The 20,719-nt window shown below is 38.4% G+C and overlaps 1 protein-coding gene across 2 annotated transcripts in view; it reads right to left on the bottom strand.

The window, feature by feature from the left end:
• Window positions 1-8,041: 8,041 nt before the first annotated feature.
• gxylt1b (glucoside xylosyltransferase 1b) overlaps window positions 8,042-20,719 on the bottom strand; it is an 87,955-nt gene continuing 75,277 nt past the window's right edge. For both annotated transcript variants that reach the window (XM_043709049.2, XM_043709050.2), the window contains one exon: window positions 8,042-10,236. In XM_043709049.2, the coding sequence (XP_043564984.2) occupies window positions 10,078-10,236 (159 nt within the window). In that variant the 3' untranslated portion in view covers window positions 8,042-10,077. The remainder of the gene's footprint in view (window positions 10,237-20,719) is intronic.

Genomic DNA, 20,719 nt, shown 5'->3' with positions numbered 1-20,719 from the left:
ATAACAGGTTTTGTTCAAATTTATCACTGACTGTAAAGCAAGATCAATTATTCAAAACAGGCTTATGGTCACTGAGCTACTCTGAACATCTTACTATTAATATTTAAAATGTAAAAACCCTCCATCTATAGCATCCCATACTTTTTGTGAAAAAAGTAAACGATTAACACAATAAAACTGTATAAATAATAAAGCAAGTGTGAACCAGTAAAAAATTATAGTTTTGAAATCAAGTGGATAATGCTTGCCAAAGCAATTCACAAAGTGTTATTTTTGTACACTACTGCAACATTAAATAGAGGGCAAAGACTTCAAGGTTCAGTGAGATTACTATTCTAATATTAAATAGCAATTTAAAAAATAAACTTTAATTGGGCCCAAGATCATTTTATAAATCAATAACGTTTGGCCAAATTTTGTTGCTGTTAACTATCTTTTTTCTGTACAATATAACATCTTAAAACAGCAGACTATATTGTCTATACAGATTTTCTTTTATTCATGCTGGATATCATGAACCTGAATTGGAAATGTTATAAAGAGGCACTATAAATGAAGATTTAGTTGTAGCTAGTTTCACTTATTATAGACATGCTTATAACAGATAATTGCATCTATTGACTATATCCTGAAATTCAAGAATCAGTTCCTGTTGAGCTAGCAGTCTTAAATGGAGTTTAAAGTTATCGTGCAGATAATTGCTTCAGATTTCTCTTAACCTTATTCAATGTGAAATATCTCTTTGGCCTTTCATTATTTTAAATATAGGTTTAACTTTTCTTTTATGCAGTTGTAAAATAAAGAGCTTTTAAAATGCAGTCAGGACTTAGTTTTGTCTACCTTTGTTTTCGTTTCACCATCATAAAACAGGCTTCTATATAGCACTCGCTACGTAATATATCAGTTCTTGTCAGATTCAATACTCCTTCCATTCACTGAGACAGGCACATGTGCGTTTGGAGGCTCTCCAGTGATCAGTAGTTTTCACTGTGGAGATAGTTATTTGGATTTTAGAACAAACAGAAATGGCTATTTAATGGTTAGTGGGGGTATACTATTTAAAGTGAAACAGCATTCAAGAGTTCACCACACAGAAGGACCTTGTGGCTCAGATTCAAAGATAAATGAAAGTAAAATAAATTAGAGGTGCTTATGATAATTTTGAAAACTCTGGAAGGAAATTTTTTACATTAGGTTAGATTATTTAGTGTGGAAACAGGCCCTTCGGCCCAACAAGTCCACACCGGCTCTCCGAAGAGCAACCCACACAGACCCATTCCCCTACATTTACCCCTTCACCTAACACTACGGGCTATTTAGCATGGCCAATTCACCTAGCCTGCACATGTTTTGATGGAGAGTGTAAACCGGAACACCCGGAGGATACCCACGCAGACATGGGGAAAATCTGCAAATTCCACACAGACAGTTGCCTGAGACGGGAACTGAACACGGGTGTGTGGCGCTGTGAGGCAGCATTGCTAACCACTGTGTCCCCGTGCCACCCAAACTTGTGTCAGAACTCTGGGTAGTGGCAAACATAAGTCAGTTCTTCAAAATCGCAGGAGGGCAGAGATGAATTAGCTGGATGGGTGGATAAAGCAAAATGTAATATTAGGGAGAGGAATTATATTGATAACAGAAAAACCCCAAATAGTGAAAGAAGTGGGGTATTGGTGTCAACTCAAAGCTTAAGGATAATGGTTCAAGTAAAAATATACATAGTTTTCTAGAAGCATATAATATGGAAGCGGGGGGAGGTAGTATTCTGGAAGTCTTAGTTTGTCTGCAAGTTGAAAGTGTTGACTACTGTATTCTGTGGAAGAAGTTAAGGTAGATTCAATTAATATTACCAGGTTAGAAGAACTACACTTACAAAACAAACTGTAGTTCAATCTAAACCAACGGTGTTAAACTTGAATATGGGAAAACATTTAAAAAATGAGGCACAAGTTGGCTGAGGTGGTTTAGGAAAACACATTAAGAAACAAGACCATATATAAGTAATGGCCAGTCTTTAAAGAACCATTACATGGTTTACAGCAACTACATATTTCTCCAGTGTGAAAACCCGAATCAAACCATTAGTCAACTCTGACTGACAAAGGAAATTAAGGATCTTATAAAAGGTGCAAAGTTTCCAGAAATTGCAAATGTAATATTTAAGAATAAACTAATAAAAATACAACGGGTGCACAATCCAGCAAAAAAAAAGTCAAACAAATGGGCTGCAAAAGCTTGTAAAACAATGTAAAAAAGAAACCTTTTGTTAAGATAAACATGACCTCATAAAAACAGACACATGAGAATTTACAATGGGGATTAGAGGAAAGGCACAGAATGTACATGATTACCATGTGTCTGTTTTCATTGAGCAAGATATTAAAGTCTGCTAGAATCAGAGCCAATTGTTTAGGGAGAATTAGGAGTTTGTGATGATACCATGGCTTTAAGTGGTGTATTTTATCCTGATTTTTGCTTGGAGAGATTTTATGATAGATTCCTGATGAAGGGCTTATGCCCGAATAGTCGATTCTCCTGCTCCTCAGAGGCTGTGCTTGGCACCTGCTGTGCTTTTCGAGCACCACACATCTAGACTCTGATCTTCAGCATCTGCAGTCTTCACTTTCTCCTAGATGTGCCAAACAGTCCTTTTAAAGTCAATAAACAGCTTGAGGCACCTTGCGGCTTTCTAAAAAAAGAAGTTGGAACAATAAAAGCAGCATGAGTGGGTGGAGTCAGGCTCCCACAGAATCACGGTTTTACTTTAGCTTTCAGTACTTGTTGGGGTTTTGAAGTTGGTTGTGGAAGCTGTTCCTCTTTCCCTGCTCTAGCTAAAAGCTTAGGCTCCCTCTCTGTCACAATTTTCTCTTGGTGGTCATTCCTCCTGGACTGTAAAAACAACACATATGAAACAATGCATTTTACTGAATTTGCCTTTATCGAGGATGCGTTTATGGAATATTACTATATTTGAACAGATGTTGTTTGGTCGTTAATCTATTATTATGTTAAGTTTTCCTTTTCCCTCAATTTATTATGGACCAGACCAAACCCCGTTCAAATATCTTATTTAAAGGCGAGTGTAAGGTGCTCTGTTCCAGATGTAATTCGATTGGTTACACTACTCAGTTTTAAGCAAACACACTTAATTTTACCCTACAGTTAAAGTACAAACATAAGTGGAATTGGTAGAACTTTAACTTGATTGAAAATCTTAACAGAATAATCAATAATTTAACTACTTAGAGCAACTGGTCCAATATAGTAACATCCCACACACACACACACTTGGCAAAGACAAATTCAGTAAAATAAATTGTCTCACATGTGGTATTTCTCCAGTCCAGGAGGAAAGAACATCAAGAGAAAATTGGGGCAGAGAAGTTTTAGCTTTTTAGTCTTTAGTTGTAGGGGAGGGAGAGAGAGAGAGAGAAAACAACTATTGAAAGCTAAAGTAAAAATTCTGCTTCTGTAGAAGCCTGACTCCACACATTCATGCTGCTCCTATTGTTGTAATTTAAATAAAAACCCAAGGCCTCACAAGCTGTTAACTTTATTGGCTTTGAAAGGATAGCTCTGCATCTCTGTCTTAAAACCTCTCTTCAACAAAAAAGGACAAAACACACATTTTAAAGCCAATAGTATCGTCACAAATTGAAAAATAAATAGAATTAGTAAGAAGGTTGTGCTGCACACATTAACAAGTCAGTTATACACATAGTTTATGCATTAATCATCTTCAAATATTCTAAAGAGTCTGGAATGACATCTGCAGTTTGGAAGTTAGCAAACATCACTCCTCTATTTGAGGGAGAGAGAAAACTAGATACCACAAGTCCTCTTATGCTTACATTAGTTGAAGGGAAAATGATAGATTTCATTCTGAAAGTGACAAATAGACTCTTGGATAAAAATGATCCGTTTGTCTCTAGTCAGCATGGACTTGTTTTTGTTAGGTCTCTGACAGAATGACTGCTCTTAGATTAAGAATTGACTATCCAATTGTCCGATTCTAATATTTATACATTTGCAGATGGCAAGAGCTAAGTAGGAATCTGTGTTGTGAGGAAAACATAAAAGCAACTTCAGAAGGCTTTGGAGAGGCTTAATGAAAGGACAGAACACAGCAGATGAAATACAATACTAGGTGATCCACTTTGGTAAGAGGAACAAATGTGCCTAGGTTTTCTTAAATGGAAAGACGTTGAAAAGCATTGATAAACAAAATAAACGAGGTGTTTTAGCCAATTGGTCACTGAAGACTAACATGCAAGTCCAGCAAGCTACTTGGAAGGCTAATGGCAATGTTTGCCTTGAGTGCAAGAGGATTTCAGTACAGGGATAGTGCACTTTTGTTTCAAATTGGATATAAATTTGGTTAGACTACACCTGGAGTAATATGTGGAGTTTTGGTCTCCTTATCTGAGGTTGGATATTATTGCCAGAGAGTGGGCAACCAAGGTTCACCAGACTTTGAGTATGTTTAAAGATATAAATTAACAGATTTCTTATTACCAATAGCGTAAAGGACTAAGGATAGTGTGGATAAAAGGCATTGAAGTGTTGAATAGTCATGATTGTATTAGATGGAAGAACAGAGTTGACGGGCTGAATGGCTTACTCTTGCTGCTGTGTTCCAAAGTTAAACTTGGAAATAAGGAATAGAATACAGGTTTCCTTTGGATTTCCCTTCATGCCTTCTACTCATGATGGACAATGAATGCAAGTCATCATTAAAGGAGCAGTGGAAAGATTCTCTGTACCACTGTTAGCTTTCACTTGAAATTTACAGGACTTCAAATAATAACTTACAAGATGCTTATTTGCCTGGAAGGATTATTAAATATTACAGGGAATGAATAGTTTAATTGTGTTATAACATCCTGGGTTAAAAACTGTCTGAGTTCCAACCAACCCATTCTGTCTCAAAGTTGGGGTACAAGTTTTTACTAAATTGCATTCAGTAACACTGAGACCATTTAGATTATGGTATGTTTCTGTCTTAGTCCTTCTCTCATCCCATCTCAAACTCTATCCTGTTTTCTGAGAGTTGAAAGATGCAGATTGCATGGTCATGAACTTTGGTCTTTCCAAACAAACAGCCTCACTTTGCTCTCACAAGCCTTCTGCTTTGAGATACCAAGAACCACCTGGTCAGTCAGTGATTACTCACAAGAAGTGCAAGAGTTACTAGAGACCCACACATTCACATACTCCAGCTCAAAACCAGTGGTGCATTTTAGATGGTAACAGAATTGCACCCATCTTGAGTCACCAGGCATAGGTTGACTGCAGCCAGAACAGAAGGAAGGTTAGCTCATCTGCCAATTCCCTGGAAGTCTCATGCAACCTGTTAAAGAGGCCTTAGATGCTCCGAAAGCTAGTGCATCCAAATAAACCTGCTGGACTCTAACCTGGTGTTGCGTGATTTTTAAATGTGGCAGACAAGTTAGACCGAAGGGTCTGTTTGTGTTGTATATGACTTGACAACTCTCAAAATGGTTGCCAAAATTTCATTCCTGGTTTCTGGATGGGGTCACAACATATCTGGGAGGCTACTTAAAATGCAGGTAGGTTTTTCAGGTAATCATCATCATTCTCAACACAATGGCTGCTAGACATGCCACATCCTGGAAAACAATGTCAAATCACATGTTTCAGTAAACTAATCATAACTAGTATATTGATGGATTAACCACCACTCGAGGTCTAAACCATTTTATTGACAATGGGACGCACTAAAGCTTGCCATCACAAAAATCAGAGTAGCTGGAAGATAGTTGAGCTCATAAATAGTCAACAAGGGAAGCTAACAAGTCAGCCTGGCAATCAGGAGGACAAAGGGGTTTATATCTTTATCAAGGACAATGTACCACTGCCTAAACCTCCAATTAACCGGAGGCCGGAAAGAGAAAAAGAGAATGCAAGAAACGGATTTGTCTTCATCAATGAACAATAAGTACTTGACCATAGCATTGGGCAGCACAGTAACACAATGGTTAGCACTGCTGTCTCACAGGGCCAGGGACCCGGGTTCAATTCTTGCCTCAGGTGACTGTGTGGACTGTTTGGATTTCCTCCCACAATCCAAAAGGTGTGCAGGTCAGGTGAATTGGCTATGCTAAATTGCCCATAGTGTTGGGTGGCTTAGTCAGGGGTAAATATGGGGTGAGGGTCTGGGTGGGTCGCTCTTCGGAGGGTCAGTGTGCATTTGTTGGGCATGTATCCATACTGAGGGAATCTAATCTAATAACATCCAGAAACTTTAACCTTCTATTCACTCAAAGTACCAAAAGAGAACACCCATCCAGGTCTGCAATGTTCACATCTTAAAAAAGATTACAAGTTGGACACATGACTTACTACTTGTAATTCTGAAATAATCTAAATGCTTGGCTTGTCTCTAAAATTCATCTTTATTTGTAACCATGTTTCACTTCAGGGTGTTGTGTGAAGTTACACCTTCTGTTTAAAACTTATCTGAAAACCTGCTTTGGCTTTATCACTGAAAGTCACATTTGAATGGTTGAAATCATTCTCTAAAATATCTGGTTGCAGATAACAAAAATGTGAGGAGAAAGGGGATTAGCTCTCCCATCATCTTTCTCTCTGTCCACATATCTCATTTTATTTCAATGCTCCTGCAAAGCACAAATGGCTTTACAAAGCCTAGTGTTCATTAAATGCAAGTTATTGTTATATCAGACAGCTTGAAGACTCCAGCACCACTTCAGCAACTTGTACAAAATGCAGCATGATACCTGAGTGCAGTCAGAGTCAGTGTCACACAAGCACAGAAACAGATGCTTTGGTCCAATGAGTCCATGCCGAACATAATCCCAAACTGAAATAGCCCTACTTACCTGCCCCTGGTCCATATCCCTCCAAACCTTTCCTATTCCTGTATTTTTCCAAATGTCTTTTAACCATTGTTATTGTATCTGCATCCACCACTTCCGCAGAAAGTTCATCTCACATGTGAACCACCTCCTTAGACTGTGTCATATTCAGAGTGAGTTGAGTAAATGAGAAGTTAAGTCAAGGCCCTTCTATCTTTGCAGATGGATGCAAAATGTTCTAAATACTTTGAAAGGTGAAGAGTTCCCATGTCATGCCTAAGGTTAAAGCTTTTCCCCTAAACATGTTATCAACCAGAGCAGCTAGAATTTTATTATATCCCCTTGTCCGTAATTTGTTGAGCAGTGGTTGGGGGAGGGGGGGGGGGGGGGGGGGAAAGAGTTATTACCTTGTCAATGCCTTTTACTGTTTTAAACAGCTGTATTGGATCAGCTCAAATGCAAGTCAAACTATCATACTTATTAAAATAACTATGTGCGGCCCCTTACATACAAATACTTTCAAGCATGCTGGCTGTCTGCCTGCTGTAATGCTGACAACTTATCATCTGTGACACAGCTTCTGCTCTGAAAAGGGTGGGGAGCGATGATATAACTGTCTCCCTTCAAGTTTAACCAACCATTTTCCACGTTATCTACGAACTGTACTTTGCTGTTTTTCTCTAGCGTTGGTTAAAATATTCAGCCACTAAATACTTTACCAGTCTTAAAGGTCACTATTACAACAGTCTTGTACAGATCTAATACTGTTAAGATTCCCAGAAGTTTTGCCATGCATTGTGGTACTAAAAAGTTAGTAATATTTTGGAGAAGGTTCACATGATGTTTCCTAAGTTTCTTCCAGGAATCACTAGTACTGCTCATTATAGTTATTTTTACACTGTTGGTCAGATTCCAGGAAAGCAGTGCTCAATTTCAAAGGAGCACATTCTTGTCTGCATTTAATCTTCGGGTGTTCATTCTTGGGGGACAGAGCTTTGGGTCCTTGATCCCAAATGGTGCAAGTCTCAACGCTTTCATATTGCTTTGCGTGGTCGTGTGAAAAAAAAATGACAGAATACCTTTGAAAATAAAAATCTGTGCGATTTGAACTGTATTGCAACCTGTTATTTCATCCTCCAATACAGCAAAATAGCAATGATGTGAACACTCAACTTCGTCTCAGAGCAATAATGGTTCACTTTAGATTTCATATTCAACTTTATTTCAGTAAAAAAAGAACAAAATTGTATATTAATGTTTAACATTACAATTGTTTAGACATATATAATTCATTATTAAAAATAATCTAGTTGTAAAAAACAAATAGCTTGATCTAATTTGTAAAACTATGTTACACCAGAAATTTCAATTTGAAAGCACTAAAATCATAAACACTAACGGAAGTGGTTCAATTCTTAATTTACCACCAAACATGAGGCAAATATCCAAGTATTAAGAAAGAAACTGAAAAGCATTTATCCAACTTATTTTGGTTTTAAGAAGTGCATTTAACAACTGATATTCAACTTGTGATTAGCAAGACACTTCGTATAATTCAAATGCTCTCCAAAAATCACTTTTAAGAGACTGCCATGTCGGGCAATATTAGCATAGGATTTCTTTACGCGGTAAAGTTAAGCACATTTCCAGTTATCAACACATACAGAGACTACAAAATTAATAATGTCAAACAAGTATTTCTAAATACAAAAACACTAAAGTTAGCTGAATTCCAGAGAACGAAGCCAGACGTAAACAGTGTTCTGTTCTTTTGCAACCCAACTCAGCTAATTCGAATAAAGTTGATTTCAGAGTTAGAATCCGATAACTGTGACAATTTTCAAGCCTGCTGTTCTAACATTGGTAACATCTACCAGGGCAATAAGCACTACAATGCTGTGACAAAAGCAGGTTTGCAATAAGTGTGCATACAATCAGTTTAGGGGAAGGTGAAAGGGAAGAAATAATCTAACCAATTAATGGACAAATCTTTGTAAAGATACCAAAGTAAGATTCAGCATAGCAAACTATTGAACAAATCCAGTTGTTTTCACATTATCACTCATTTGTTATGCCTACAATAGTAAAAAAAATAAATTTCAGTGGAAATTCTAGAAGTAATTCAAGTAAATATTTCATGCAGAACTGTTTCTGCCTTGCCTGTCAAAATTTATTGATTTCACATTAGTATGTGAATCTGACATTGCAATGTGATGTAAACAAGTTAAATCTTAAAGATGTATTCACAATTCTAAATTACTTCTATTCCAATTTTATGCCATTGGTCAAAATATTTAGTCTTCAAAAACTGAATTCCCAGAAAGATTTCAAACAATATTGGGCTGGTGGCAAGACTGACTCCTGCTAAACTCAGCCACATCTATTAATTAACTGTCAAGCAGCTAGTTGGGAGGTGCATTCAAGATGGTTTCTTTACCTGTTATATCAGCTACAAAACAAATTTCAACTGACTTGTATTAAATTGGATGTGAAGTTATTTATTGAGTTTTGCATCTTCATATTTCAAGTGCAAGCTCATCTATGTAAACTGTCCACACTTCGATTCACCAATGCAAAAAGTAATTTGATTCCACTTATGCAAATATGAAAAAGGATAAATGAAAGAATAAATAGGGTATGTTGACTAATATGTTTTTATTACTGGAAAGATTGGAATTGAAGTTAACTATTTTCAGTTGCTCAGTGTCTACCAATCATGGACAAGCAATCTATTCAGAACACTGATTTTGCACTTTATTACAGTGTCGAAATTGAGCCTAACTGATCCTTATATTGGAGCCAAAAAGCACCTAATGCAATGCACTCTTCAAAACCTGATTGTCATAAACATGCAAGACATTTCTGCATTTACTTTGTAATACATAAGAGATTAATTGCCATAACTTCATAATGAAAAGCACGTCATAAAGATTGTCGACAACTCTAGCAAATCTTCACATGATGGAATAACATTCTTTTCTCTGTAAACAATGTTTCCCACTAAATAAATTCTTCAATTTAGGTTAATTAGTGCTCAGGTATGAGATGATGATTACATTCATAAGTCATTCTTGAGGTTTCAATGCAGACAGTACTTGTTTTGAGCTCTTTCACTTACCTCACTTCAATATTTTAAGACCCACCAGTCATTTATTTAGGTCTTGTGAAAACTCCGGTCCCTGCCGCTATATAAATAACACTGGAACAAAATAAAGCCTTCAGTCATTTACCAAACTCACGTTCTTGAAATTTTTTCCTGTAAAGTTCTTAGACTTTTGAGCAGCTGCATTGTGAAGACCTGGTGGATCCTTCCACAATATGTATTTGTAGTTTTCTGCAATTCATTTTCAAGCGGTTGCAGGAGTGAACGGGTGGGATTTTCCCCAAAAGGATACTGCAGAGATTGCAAAACAATATACAAAAGACAAATGAATTTCTTACATTTGAAATAAAAACAGACATTACAGTTTTTTTTTTGAAAGTTCAAACTTAATTCTGTCTTCAAATATCAGCTTTGAACATTAATTGATGGATGACCTACCTTTCAGTATCTCATTTTCAGGGATTAGAACATGGGTACCAACTGGACCAGAAAAAGGAGAACCTTTAAATCACCATTTGGAGTTTATTTTCTCCCAACATTGTCTTGTTTGACAAATGGTACATTATTTCATAAAATGTGTAATGAGCTAGTACAAAATACTGGTCTCGGCTCCACATCATTCTTTCTAGAAGTTGAATCGTACAAAGAGAGAATATGGTCTTCACTGACAAGAGTACAGTATCGTAAAAGATCTGTGTAAAGCTCATGTACACCACATCAACTGCATTAACCTCATCAACCCATTTTTTTTTTTTAACCTTGTCAGAAAACTCATTCAAGCTGGTCAAACACTTTGGTTTTGACAAATCTGTGCCAACTTCCATTAAATAATCCATAGTTTTTCTTCTCGATGGTAGAGGTTGTGAGCTTGGAAAGTGCTGTTGAAGGATCACAGGTGAGTTAATGGAGTGCACCTTGCAGATAATAGACACTGCTGCCACTGATTATAAAGAAAACTGTTGCTGACTCTCAGTAAAGAAATTAGCTGTAAAGGGAAGCACCTTAAAAGGGCAACTAGGAAGAGAGAGATAGGGCTCCCAGGTCTTACTCCATGAGACCATCAGATGGTAGAAGCCATATTTCCATAGGAGACCAAGGGGTTTTCAAAAAGCACTTTTAGAAAAGCACAGGAAACTATGGTCACTAATTCTCAGTGCACAAAAGGTTAAATTACATGTACGGGTAGTCAAAATCAGAAATGCCTTTCCATGTGCCACCTGCCACCCTCTCTCACATTTCAATGCACCATACCTGTGGCACTCACCCATGTTTAGTCTCTAGCAGTCAGGATTCAGCCTTCACATTAAGATGCTTTCCCACACCAACTGATGCCAGTCTCAATGCTTTCACTATCCTCCCTTACTCAGTTATGGCAAGCTGATCACCAAAACACACTGAACATGCAATAATACGCTTCTCTCTATTGATCATAACCACAGGGAGCAGAGGAAAACCAGAGGGGCAAACACATGCTTGAACACTTACGCTTACTTCCAGAAACCATTGCATTCAGTGCCACTAAGACCATTTGGATAGTGATATGTTCCTGTCCTATTTCCTTCTCACATCCCCAGTCAACCCCTATCCTGTTATCTGTGAAGTGAAAAGGGCAGTGTGCATGGCCATGAACTTTGGTCTTTCCATCTCAACCTACTTTGCTCTCACAAACATTCTGTTCTGAAATATTAAGGTCAGTTAGTTTATCCTCAATCCTTCACAGTCAGTGGACAAATACACTGGAAGTCCTTTCAAAACAGAACTGTGAGTATCCTTACAACCAGAGGACTGTACTAGTTAATGAAGGGAACTCACCATCTTCTCTAGAGCAATGAGCAATGGGAAATAAATGCTGACTTTGCTAGCAATACATAAATCCGATGAACAACTTAAAAACATCAAGAATGAGTTGCTGGATGACAGACACCTATGGAATCGTACTCCTGCAACAAGGATTCTCCTTCAGATTTTTGACAGTGGATTACACATTAAAATGTACAGAAAGCTTAACTTTAAATAGAAACAGTTCGAGGGTTTCATGCTAGAATTGATAGCAGTATAATTATTCAATACATCAAAATACAAATGAAAACCTTGAAAAAGCTTCCTTCATTAAACTTTGTAACACTGCTTTGCTTTGCATTTATGGGTAATGGCATATCAAAAAAAATGTAGCAGTTTCACACCTGAGGAAGATTAGAAACTACAATTGGGTCAATAGGCTGGGTTGCAGCAGATGGATTTAATTTAGATAAATGCAGGTATTTCATTTCAGGTAAAGTGAACAAAGGTAGTACTTGAAAGTTAATGGTAGGCCCTTGGATAGTGTTGTCAAAGAGACACCCCCTCAGGGTTCAGGAACATAGTTCCTTTAAAGTTGTGTTACAGATAATTATGGTGATTAAGATTATGTTTAGCACTGGGCTTCATTGCACAGACCATTAAGTATAGGAGTTGGGACATCATGTTGAGTTTTTACAGGACATTGGCGAGGCCACTTTTGGAGTACGATCTACATGTCCAGTTGCCCTACTATAGGAAGATCATTATTAAATTGGAAAGAGTACTGAAAATATTTACCAGGATGTTGCTGGAAATGGAGGGTTTGAGTTATAAGAGCAGGCTGAGATTTTTTTGTCGTTGGAGTGTAGGAGGGGTGACTTCATAGAGGTTTATAAAATCATGAGGGCACAGATAAGGTGAATAGCAAAGGTTCTTTTCCCTCGGGTGGGGGAGTTCAAAACAAGGGTGCGAGAAGAAAGATTTAAAAAGGGACCAGAGGGGCAACTTCTTCACAGAGGGTTGTTCATATGTGACTGAGCTGCCAGAGGAAGTGGTAGATATGGTAGTTACAACATTTGAGAGAGTTTTGGACAAGTACATGAATAGAAAAGGTTTAGAGGGATATGGGCTAAATGCAGGCAAGTGGGCCTAGTTTAGCTTGGATGTGTTGGACTGCAGAGTCTGTTTCCTTGCTGTGTGACTATGACATTATTTCAACAAATTACAAGCTAACAGAATGATATAATTTCTTGGGCTTCACTGTCAATTTTTAATTTGAAACATGATCAAATCTTACTTCTGTGATAAAATGCTGTTTACCTTTGTTTTTTAATTTCTTTGAAGAAAGTGAGGACTGCAGATGCTGGAGATCAAAGTCAAAAGTGTGGTGCTGGAAAAGCACAGCCAGTCAGGTAGCATCAAAGAAGCAGGAGAGTCGACGGTGGGGTGGGGGGATGCTGGTGGCTGGGAACACGATAGGTAGATGAGGGTGGGGGTGATGGCGATCGGTCCGAGCAGAGGATGGAGCGGATGCTTGGGAATGAAGTAGGATATTTTCAAGAGGGCAGTGCTAAGATGGAGGGCCCCAAGCACATGGGCAGAAGTGGGTACTGCAGATGCTGGACATTAGAGTGATGCTGGAAAAGCAGAACAAGTCAGGCAGCATCCGAGGTGCAGAAAAATTGGCATTTTGGGCAAAAGCCCTTCATCAGGAACGAGGCTGTGAGCCTTCAACCCAAGGACAATGTGGACTTCATCAGTTTCCTCATTTCCCCTCCCCTCACCTTATCCTATTCCAACCTTCCAGCTCAGCACTATCCTCATGACCTGTCCCACCTGTCAATCTTCCTTTCCACCTATCATCTTTACTCCCATTTCTATCCACCTATCGCACTCTCTGCTACCTTCTCCCCAGCCCTACCACTTCCCATTTAGTTCTCCACTCCAGACGCGGACAGCCTCATTCCTGATGAAGGGCTTTTGCTGCTCCTTGGATGCTACCTGACCTGCTGTGCTTTTCCAGCACCACTCTCATCTTGGCCCCAACCACATGATGAGATATTCTTCCTCCAAGCATCAGGTGGCTAAAATCTGGTGGCGGAGGCAGCCCAGGACTTGGATGTCTTTGGCGGAGTGGGAAGGGGAGTTGAAGTGTTTAAATTCTGGGTCAATTATGACCTCAATAAGTTGAACAGTAAAAGTGGAACGATTGATAACTTCAATGCAATTCCTGCAAGTTTATAATAGTTATATCATACATTTCTCTGGCCCAGTGGTTAGGACTGCTGCCTCACAGCACCAGGGACCTGGGTTTGATTCCAGCCTCAGGCAATTGTCTGTGTGGAGTTTGCACATTCTCCTTGTGTCTGCCTGGGTTTCTTCCAGGTGCTCTGGCTTCCTCCCACAGTCCAGAAATGTGCAGGTGAGGTGAACTGGCCAAGTTAAATTGCTCATCGTGTTCAGGGACGTGCAGGCTGGGTGGGTTAGTCAGTGGGAATGTAGAATAATAGGGTAGGGGAATGGGTCTGGGTGGACCTGTTGGGCCAAATGGCCTGTTTCCACACTGTAGGGATATTATGATTCTATTTCTTGTATATTTGATTAAACAAATACCATGAAATTAGATCATACAAGTATTAGCTTACACACGGAGTACATACAAACAAACATGCTTTTAGAAAACAAGGTCTGTATTTATTTTGAACAGGTTAGTATACCCTTCAAAATAGTTCACAAAAGATTTTTGAATCAAAAAGGTTCTGCAAATATTTGAATAGCATTCGATCTAATACATGAAAAACTTACCACAGCTTCACACTTTTGTCCATTACACTCCAAAATCTTTCACAATTTAGTATGAATTAGTGTACCATACTCAAGTATTAAGAAGAAAGGCAGGACTAGAATTTTACAAACAGGTGAAAAAATTCGATCCAGACCAAATATTACCCCTTAACACAAACAAACCTAGAATTAATGCTCTCAATTCAAATTATTCTTTGGATAATACCAACCAGTCTTTTTTGTCAATTACATTTTAGAATCTTAAAAAGGGACACACTCCACACTTGTGCAACAGAATAATTTATAGCATTTTATATGGTGTTGTATTCCTGTCTCTCTAAAATAGCATGAGTGAATGTAATCATTAGTGGTTTGTATTTTACAGTAAGTTATATTTTGTTAACATATAACACAAACAATAAAATCCACTGTGGTCGCTTCGGATTGTGAGAGAAGCTTATTTAGTCTTGTAGTGTGAAAGCCATGAGAGCCTTTACAAAAGAACATTTTCAAGCTCTTTAAGAATAAAAGGCTTTTATGTTTCTTGAGTATTGACCTTAATAATAACATTCACAGAATACAAAACAAGACCATCAAGGAAATTGCACCGAGCAATAAAAGCACTTTGCATATACTGATTTTATTATACTCACAGGACATAGCCTGCAATCGAAATTTTATAGCAATACACTTCCGTTGTGATCAATACTGTCTCAACTCTTAAACAGCATGTATTTCAATTTCAGGATGAAAGTCTAACTTTTTAATATTGATTTTGCAAATATAATTTTTAACTGAGCTTTAGGCATCCCCTACTCAAAATTCCACAACACTGACTGTCCATCTGAAAAAACTGCAAGCAAGGCCACACATTCAATAAAAATGATAATAAATGTTTATTCAGCATTATCAAAATAAAGTTGAAAAGAGTCGAGCTGGAAAAGCACAGCAGATAATGCAGCATTCAAGGAGCAGGAGAGTCGATGTTTTGAGCACAAGCCCTTCAGAATATTCCTGATGAAATGCTTAAGCCCGAAACATCGACTCTCCTGCTCCTCGGATGCTGCCTGACCTGCTGTGCTTTTCCAGCTCCACCCTTTTCAACTCCGACTCTCTAAGCATCTGTAGTCCTCACTTTCTTCTAATTATCAAAACAAAGTCTAACAGGAGCAATGTGTCTGCTCATCTGTGGATAGCTCAAACACGTGAAAATTTTATTTGCATAAAAAAAATTCTGAACCTAGTGATGTAATTAAAATAAAAGCTTAACACGATCATGAATACCAGTCACATAGATAATACTGGCAGCTACAGAGTACTTCAAAAGCTTCCTTCTTGGGACATACAGTTTGTCCAAAAGGCAGCATGACCAGCAGCAAGAGAAATAGGAGCAGAATTAAGGAATGCAGCCCCTATAACTATCATTTGTTGAAATCTTCCAGATTAACTCAATTTTGCTGTCCAAGTCCCTTGATATCCTTAGTACCAGAAAATTTGACTAGAATATACTCAATCACGAAGCGCTAGCAACTTTGTGGTATGGATTTTCCCGAGAATTCACAATTCTCTGAAGAAATTTCTTGTCAATCTTAAGTGGCAACTCCTTTATCCTGAAACTGTTGGCTGAATTTTACCAACTCACATTGCAGTCGCACAAGGGGGATATTTCTCAGCAATGCCTTGGAGTTAGAATGGTGATCAGTGTTCAGAGGTGAACAGCTGACTTACATAAATCAAAGTCTCAATTACAGGCAATTTCTCAGAGCTTTTGAAATTTTGAGAATGGCAGAGTAGCTTGCTGCCACATTGAAGGCCATCAGTTTCATGGCGGTGACCTCCCTGTGTCAGCCCAAGAGTGAAAATCTGAGCTGAAGGCTATAATTCCTACTGAGGACAGCTCAGGGTGTGAAGGCAGCCCCACAGCCTCAAAAGGAATTGAGAGCAGCTTTCCTTTCAGAAGAGCCTGGATGCTTGTCCTCAGTTCAAATGTTTTATTTATTATTGCATTTCGAACAACAATCTCCACTTCTTGCAGGGGAACTGAGGATGCTTCAGGGTTGCCAACTCTTTGATGACTCCAGCACCATTAGGAGCCCGCTCACCACCTAAAGAGTCACAAGTAATATCAACTGGTTTCTCGTATCGACAATTGTGGGCTTGTGTATTAATTTGGTCGCAACATTGGTACACCAAATTCACAGTTAAATGCAGGCTATGACTCTTAGACTGTCTAACCACAGGAGATAACCTCTCAGTAACTATCCTGTCAAGTCTAAGAATTTTACACATCATAATGAAATTGCTTTTTATCCCAGGAATCCCTTGCATCTTGATAAGTATATCCTTCTTTAGGCTAAGAATCCAAAAGTGTACATATTGTGTTATCTCAAAGCTCTGCACATTTTCAACACAAACTCCAACAGTGCTATGGCAATCTGGCATTTTATCAGGACACATTGTGCCCTGGGTGCAGGAAGCCTACATTGGACACCAGTTTAGTATTCAACAACCCAAATTGGCTGACGCTGTGTCAGGATATCTACTTTGGAACACATAGGTGTGACAACTTACAAGCCACATTGAAAATAGCAAGCACTAAAATGCAAAATAGTCCTTGCATTTGCTTTGCAGAAATAGGCCACTCAAACTGCAGATAATTATTAAAAGGTCAACAACTGCAAAATGTCTGCAAGAACTGAGGAATAGGTGACAAGCCCATCACAAGGTTGCGACAGCTGGGCTGCTAAAAAGAAAGCAAGCCCTGGACAATGTCCTCGCCAGAATTCAGAACATCAAGCTGGCAAATCAAACATTCAGATCTTAAACTGGATACAGCTCATTTTTACCAGGATGACTTACTGTGTTTTAATGCCTACTTTATGCTGATCTCCAAGTAACTTGCATTCCCAAGTCATTGGGCTACTTCAATACCTGTTGCTCTTTTTCTGTCTCCCGCTCTCTGATTGGTTAATAGGAAATCAGGAGTGGAAAGTTGATGTAAGGAAAACAAATGTTCTGTAGTCACGCACAAGCAGTCTATTCATCTGTTTCTGTGTTCTAGGATGTTAGGAGTGCAAGGCAGGAACAGTCATAATCAATGTTCTTGGTCACATTGGATGCCACAAGTTCTATCACAGCCAGTTCAAGGATGCAGAGAGCATTTTCATTTATAGGGCTCAGAAGAGGCAAGCATCCTAGTCATCCACCAATTCTGCACTGTTTCCTCTAGTTATGTGCTGCTTTGCCCTACAAGACAGATGTCAGAATCTCAGTGTGGAATGCTGTGGTTGGGTAATGTGTATGCTGCAGTAAAATAGCTGTGCCTTGTGGTGGTAAAGAGGTGGATAGATGACAACATTAAGGAACTGAGCATGAAGATAGAGTATCTGAATATTAGATGTGAGTAATACGGCTGTGGTCTATTAAACAGTGCGGAAGAATGGTGCTATGGTGGGATGTCATGTGGAGATGATTCAGGTTCTATGCCAGCATACCTCAAAACATTTATTGATATCTTTTAACTTTTCTGCCAAGTCGTCGGGTCCAAACTCCCAAGAACTGATTTTCCTAGCTAGCTGAGGATGTTCCATTAACTATCGCTTCCTGTCCACCTTCATCATTCATGTGTGCACCCTGGAAATGACTGTTCTGGTGCTCCAGTTCCATGTTTTACATTGCAGTAACATCACTCTGTCCCTTGTAGAGGGACTATCTGCCTTCAAGATTATAGCCTGGCTGCGTCACGTGCGAGAGATTCCTGGAGTTTTTTTTGTGAAGTGTAAAACAGAAACCAATACACTTTAGAAGAGTTTCCGATTTCTTAATACAGTACTTGTTATTTTATTCAAAATACCTCTCTTCTCCCGACTGGCTTTTATTGATAATCACCTTAATTATATACATTTCAACAATTATTTTTTCATCATGTTTACCTGTTATGTCACACCTCTGGAGCAAGTGGGACGTGAACCAACCTGAAACACTACCACTGCACCAAAAAGACCCCTTTATACATTTTTGAAAAAAAAAAGGAAATGTCTAGATATTTTAATCAAGCTGTAAAGACATTATAACACATCTGGAACAGGTGGGACTTTAACCCGAATCTCATGGCTCAGAAGAAGCAACACTACCACGACACCGCATTTTAATACAATTAAGTAATTAATTCCCACACTTGTTTACACAGTTATCTTTAACTCCAAAAATAATAAAATTAGATATTAACATCACATACTCTGAACCGAGAGTAACACAACTGCTAGAAAGATGTCTGGCCTTATGCTGTAATCATGGCAATAATATTGGAGCACCAAACTTGTGCTACCCACCTTCAACGATACAAGTACAAGCAAGATGCATCACAACCCCCCAGCATCAAATTAGGAGCTCTCTAATTCGTGCTTTAACCTTCTTGCAATAAAAGGTGAACAAAACATAATGGGTTGCTCTACCTGCTGTTAACAAAATGATTTAGAAACAAGGACACCCCAAATTCCTGTATGTTCCAATATTTACTCCTGTTTTCAGAAGTATCCTTCCTACCAAAGTGGAGAATTTTCACACTTACCTGCATTTTGCTCCACCTACCACTTTATCAATTCTATAACAGCTCATTAATTGCACCCTGCCATCCTGAACATTATCCCATGTTTTTTTTACTGCTTTTATCCATTTGAGGATAGGCTAACGAGTTGCACAAATATATTACAGGTGCACAATCCTTTATCCGAAACGCTTGAGACCAGCTGGTTTTTGGAATTTGGAATTTTTTGAATTTCAAAATAAGTGACAGTTTACTGGTGAAATTTTAAAAAGCTTACCGAACAGCAGACTCAGAGTAATGGGCCCTGAGACAGAATTGAGGCCTGCCAGTGCTGGGCTACACACCCCCCATGTCACATCGAGTGACATGCAGCGAGTGGTGTGAAGTTGGGTTAACTGTTTGCACGTCAAACAACCTTGTTCATGAGAAAAAAACTTCACAAAATAACCTTCGGATTTTGGACCTTTTCGGATTTCGGATAAAGGGTTGTCTACCTGCACATGCCAAATCACAGCCGCAAGCTTATGTTTCCTTCTGATTTTACAGGGAATGAGCCTGTTGCACTGAAATCAAATAAATACATAGAATACATGGTTAGAATCAAAAAGTAATCTAGCACAATATTGATATGTTTATGGAGGCATTTAAAAAAAAAAGTTACACAAACCCATTATTCTGGAATGGATGTCAGAACAATAAGCATCACGGCCCAAAGGAAAAGTAATGAGCTAACATCTTATGTGCATAAAAATTTAGCTATGAATTTTCAAAATGTTGCCCAACGTCACTGTAACAAGTGGAATGTGATGAGGGGTGCTTCCAGAAGCAATGAAAAATACATTTATACCAAAAAAGAAGAGAAAAAAAAAAATCAGGAATTCAAGGTTTCTTTTGTAACAAAAAAAATGCAAATAAAATGATACAAGTGCAGCAACAGAAACTCTTCAAGAAGGATATCTTGGTATTAGTACAAATCTGCTGAAGAACAGTGTTTATATATTTCTGAAAGTGAAGGTCTCTCTTGGTTTTGGCTGGGTGATAAGTGTGGAAACAGTGGAGCTGAGCATGTAGAGTGAAAATAAATCAAAATTAATTTTGACCACAAAGTAATTAAAAGGCACCCATAATTTGGCATAACTGTTGTATGATTATCTCCCATATTTGGAATCATAGAAAGATTACAGCACAGGATGAGGACTCTTGGCCCATCACAGCCATGTGAGCTCTCTGCAAGATCAGTTCAGCCAGTTCCATTTCACCACCTGTCCCTGTGGAGCAAAATTTCTCTTCACGCATTTATCCCAATCACTTTGGAAATGTATAATTATCTTTTTTGGTCAGTGACCCTATATCATGTGCTCTCATTCTCATACCTTACTGAATTAGGAATTTTAAAACAGGAAAGAAATTATAAAAACCTGTTTCAAAGCAGCTAACTTTGGCAATGGAAACTATGATTCACTAAATTACCTACATGTGCCACCATGAAATAGCTCTAGGAATCTTAGTTACATTTTCATGGGCAGTGAAGACCAACCAGATAAAAAAAAAGATTTGCAGCATTACTGTACAGCTAGTTATTACTGTGCGCCCTGGACTGATGCACCCAAACCATTTCCAACTGTGATGCGATTTCAGTACATGCATGCATGCATGCGCGCGCAT

This window comes from Chiloscyllium plagiosum, unplaced genomic scaffold (assembly GCF_037043375.1).
Source record: "Chiloscyllium plagiosum isolate Xiang-an unplaced genomic scaffold, Cpla_swu_hap1 HiC_scaffold_19, whole genome shotgun sequence".
Lineage (NCBI taxonomy): Eukaryota > Metazoa > Chordata > Chondrichthyes > Orectolobiformes > Hemiscylliidae > Chiloscyllium > Chiloscyllium plagiosum.
This window is presented reverse-complemented; position numbering and strand designations above follow the sequence as displayed.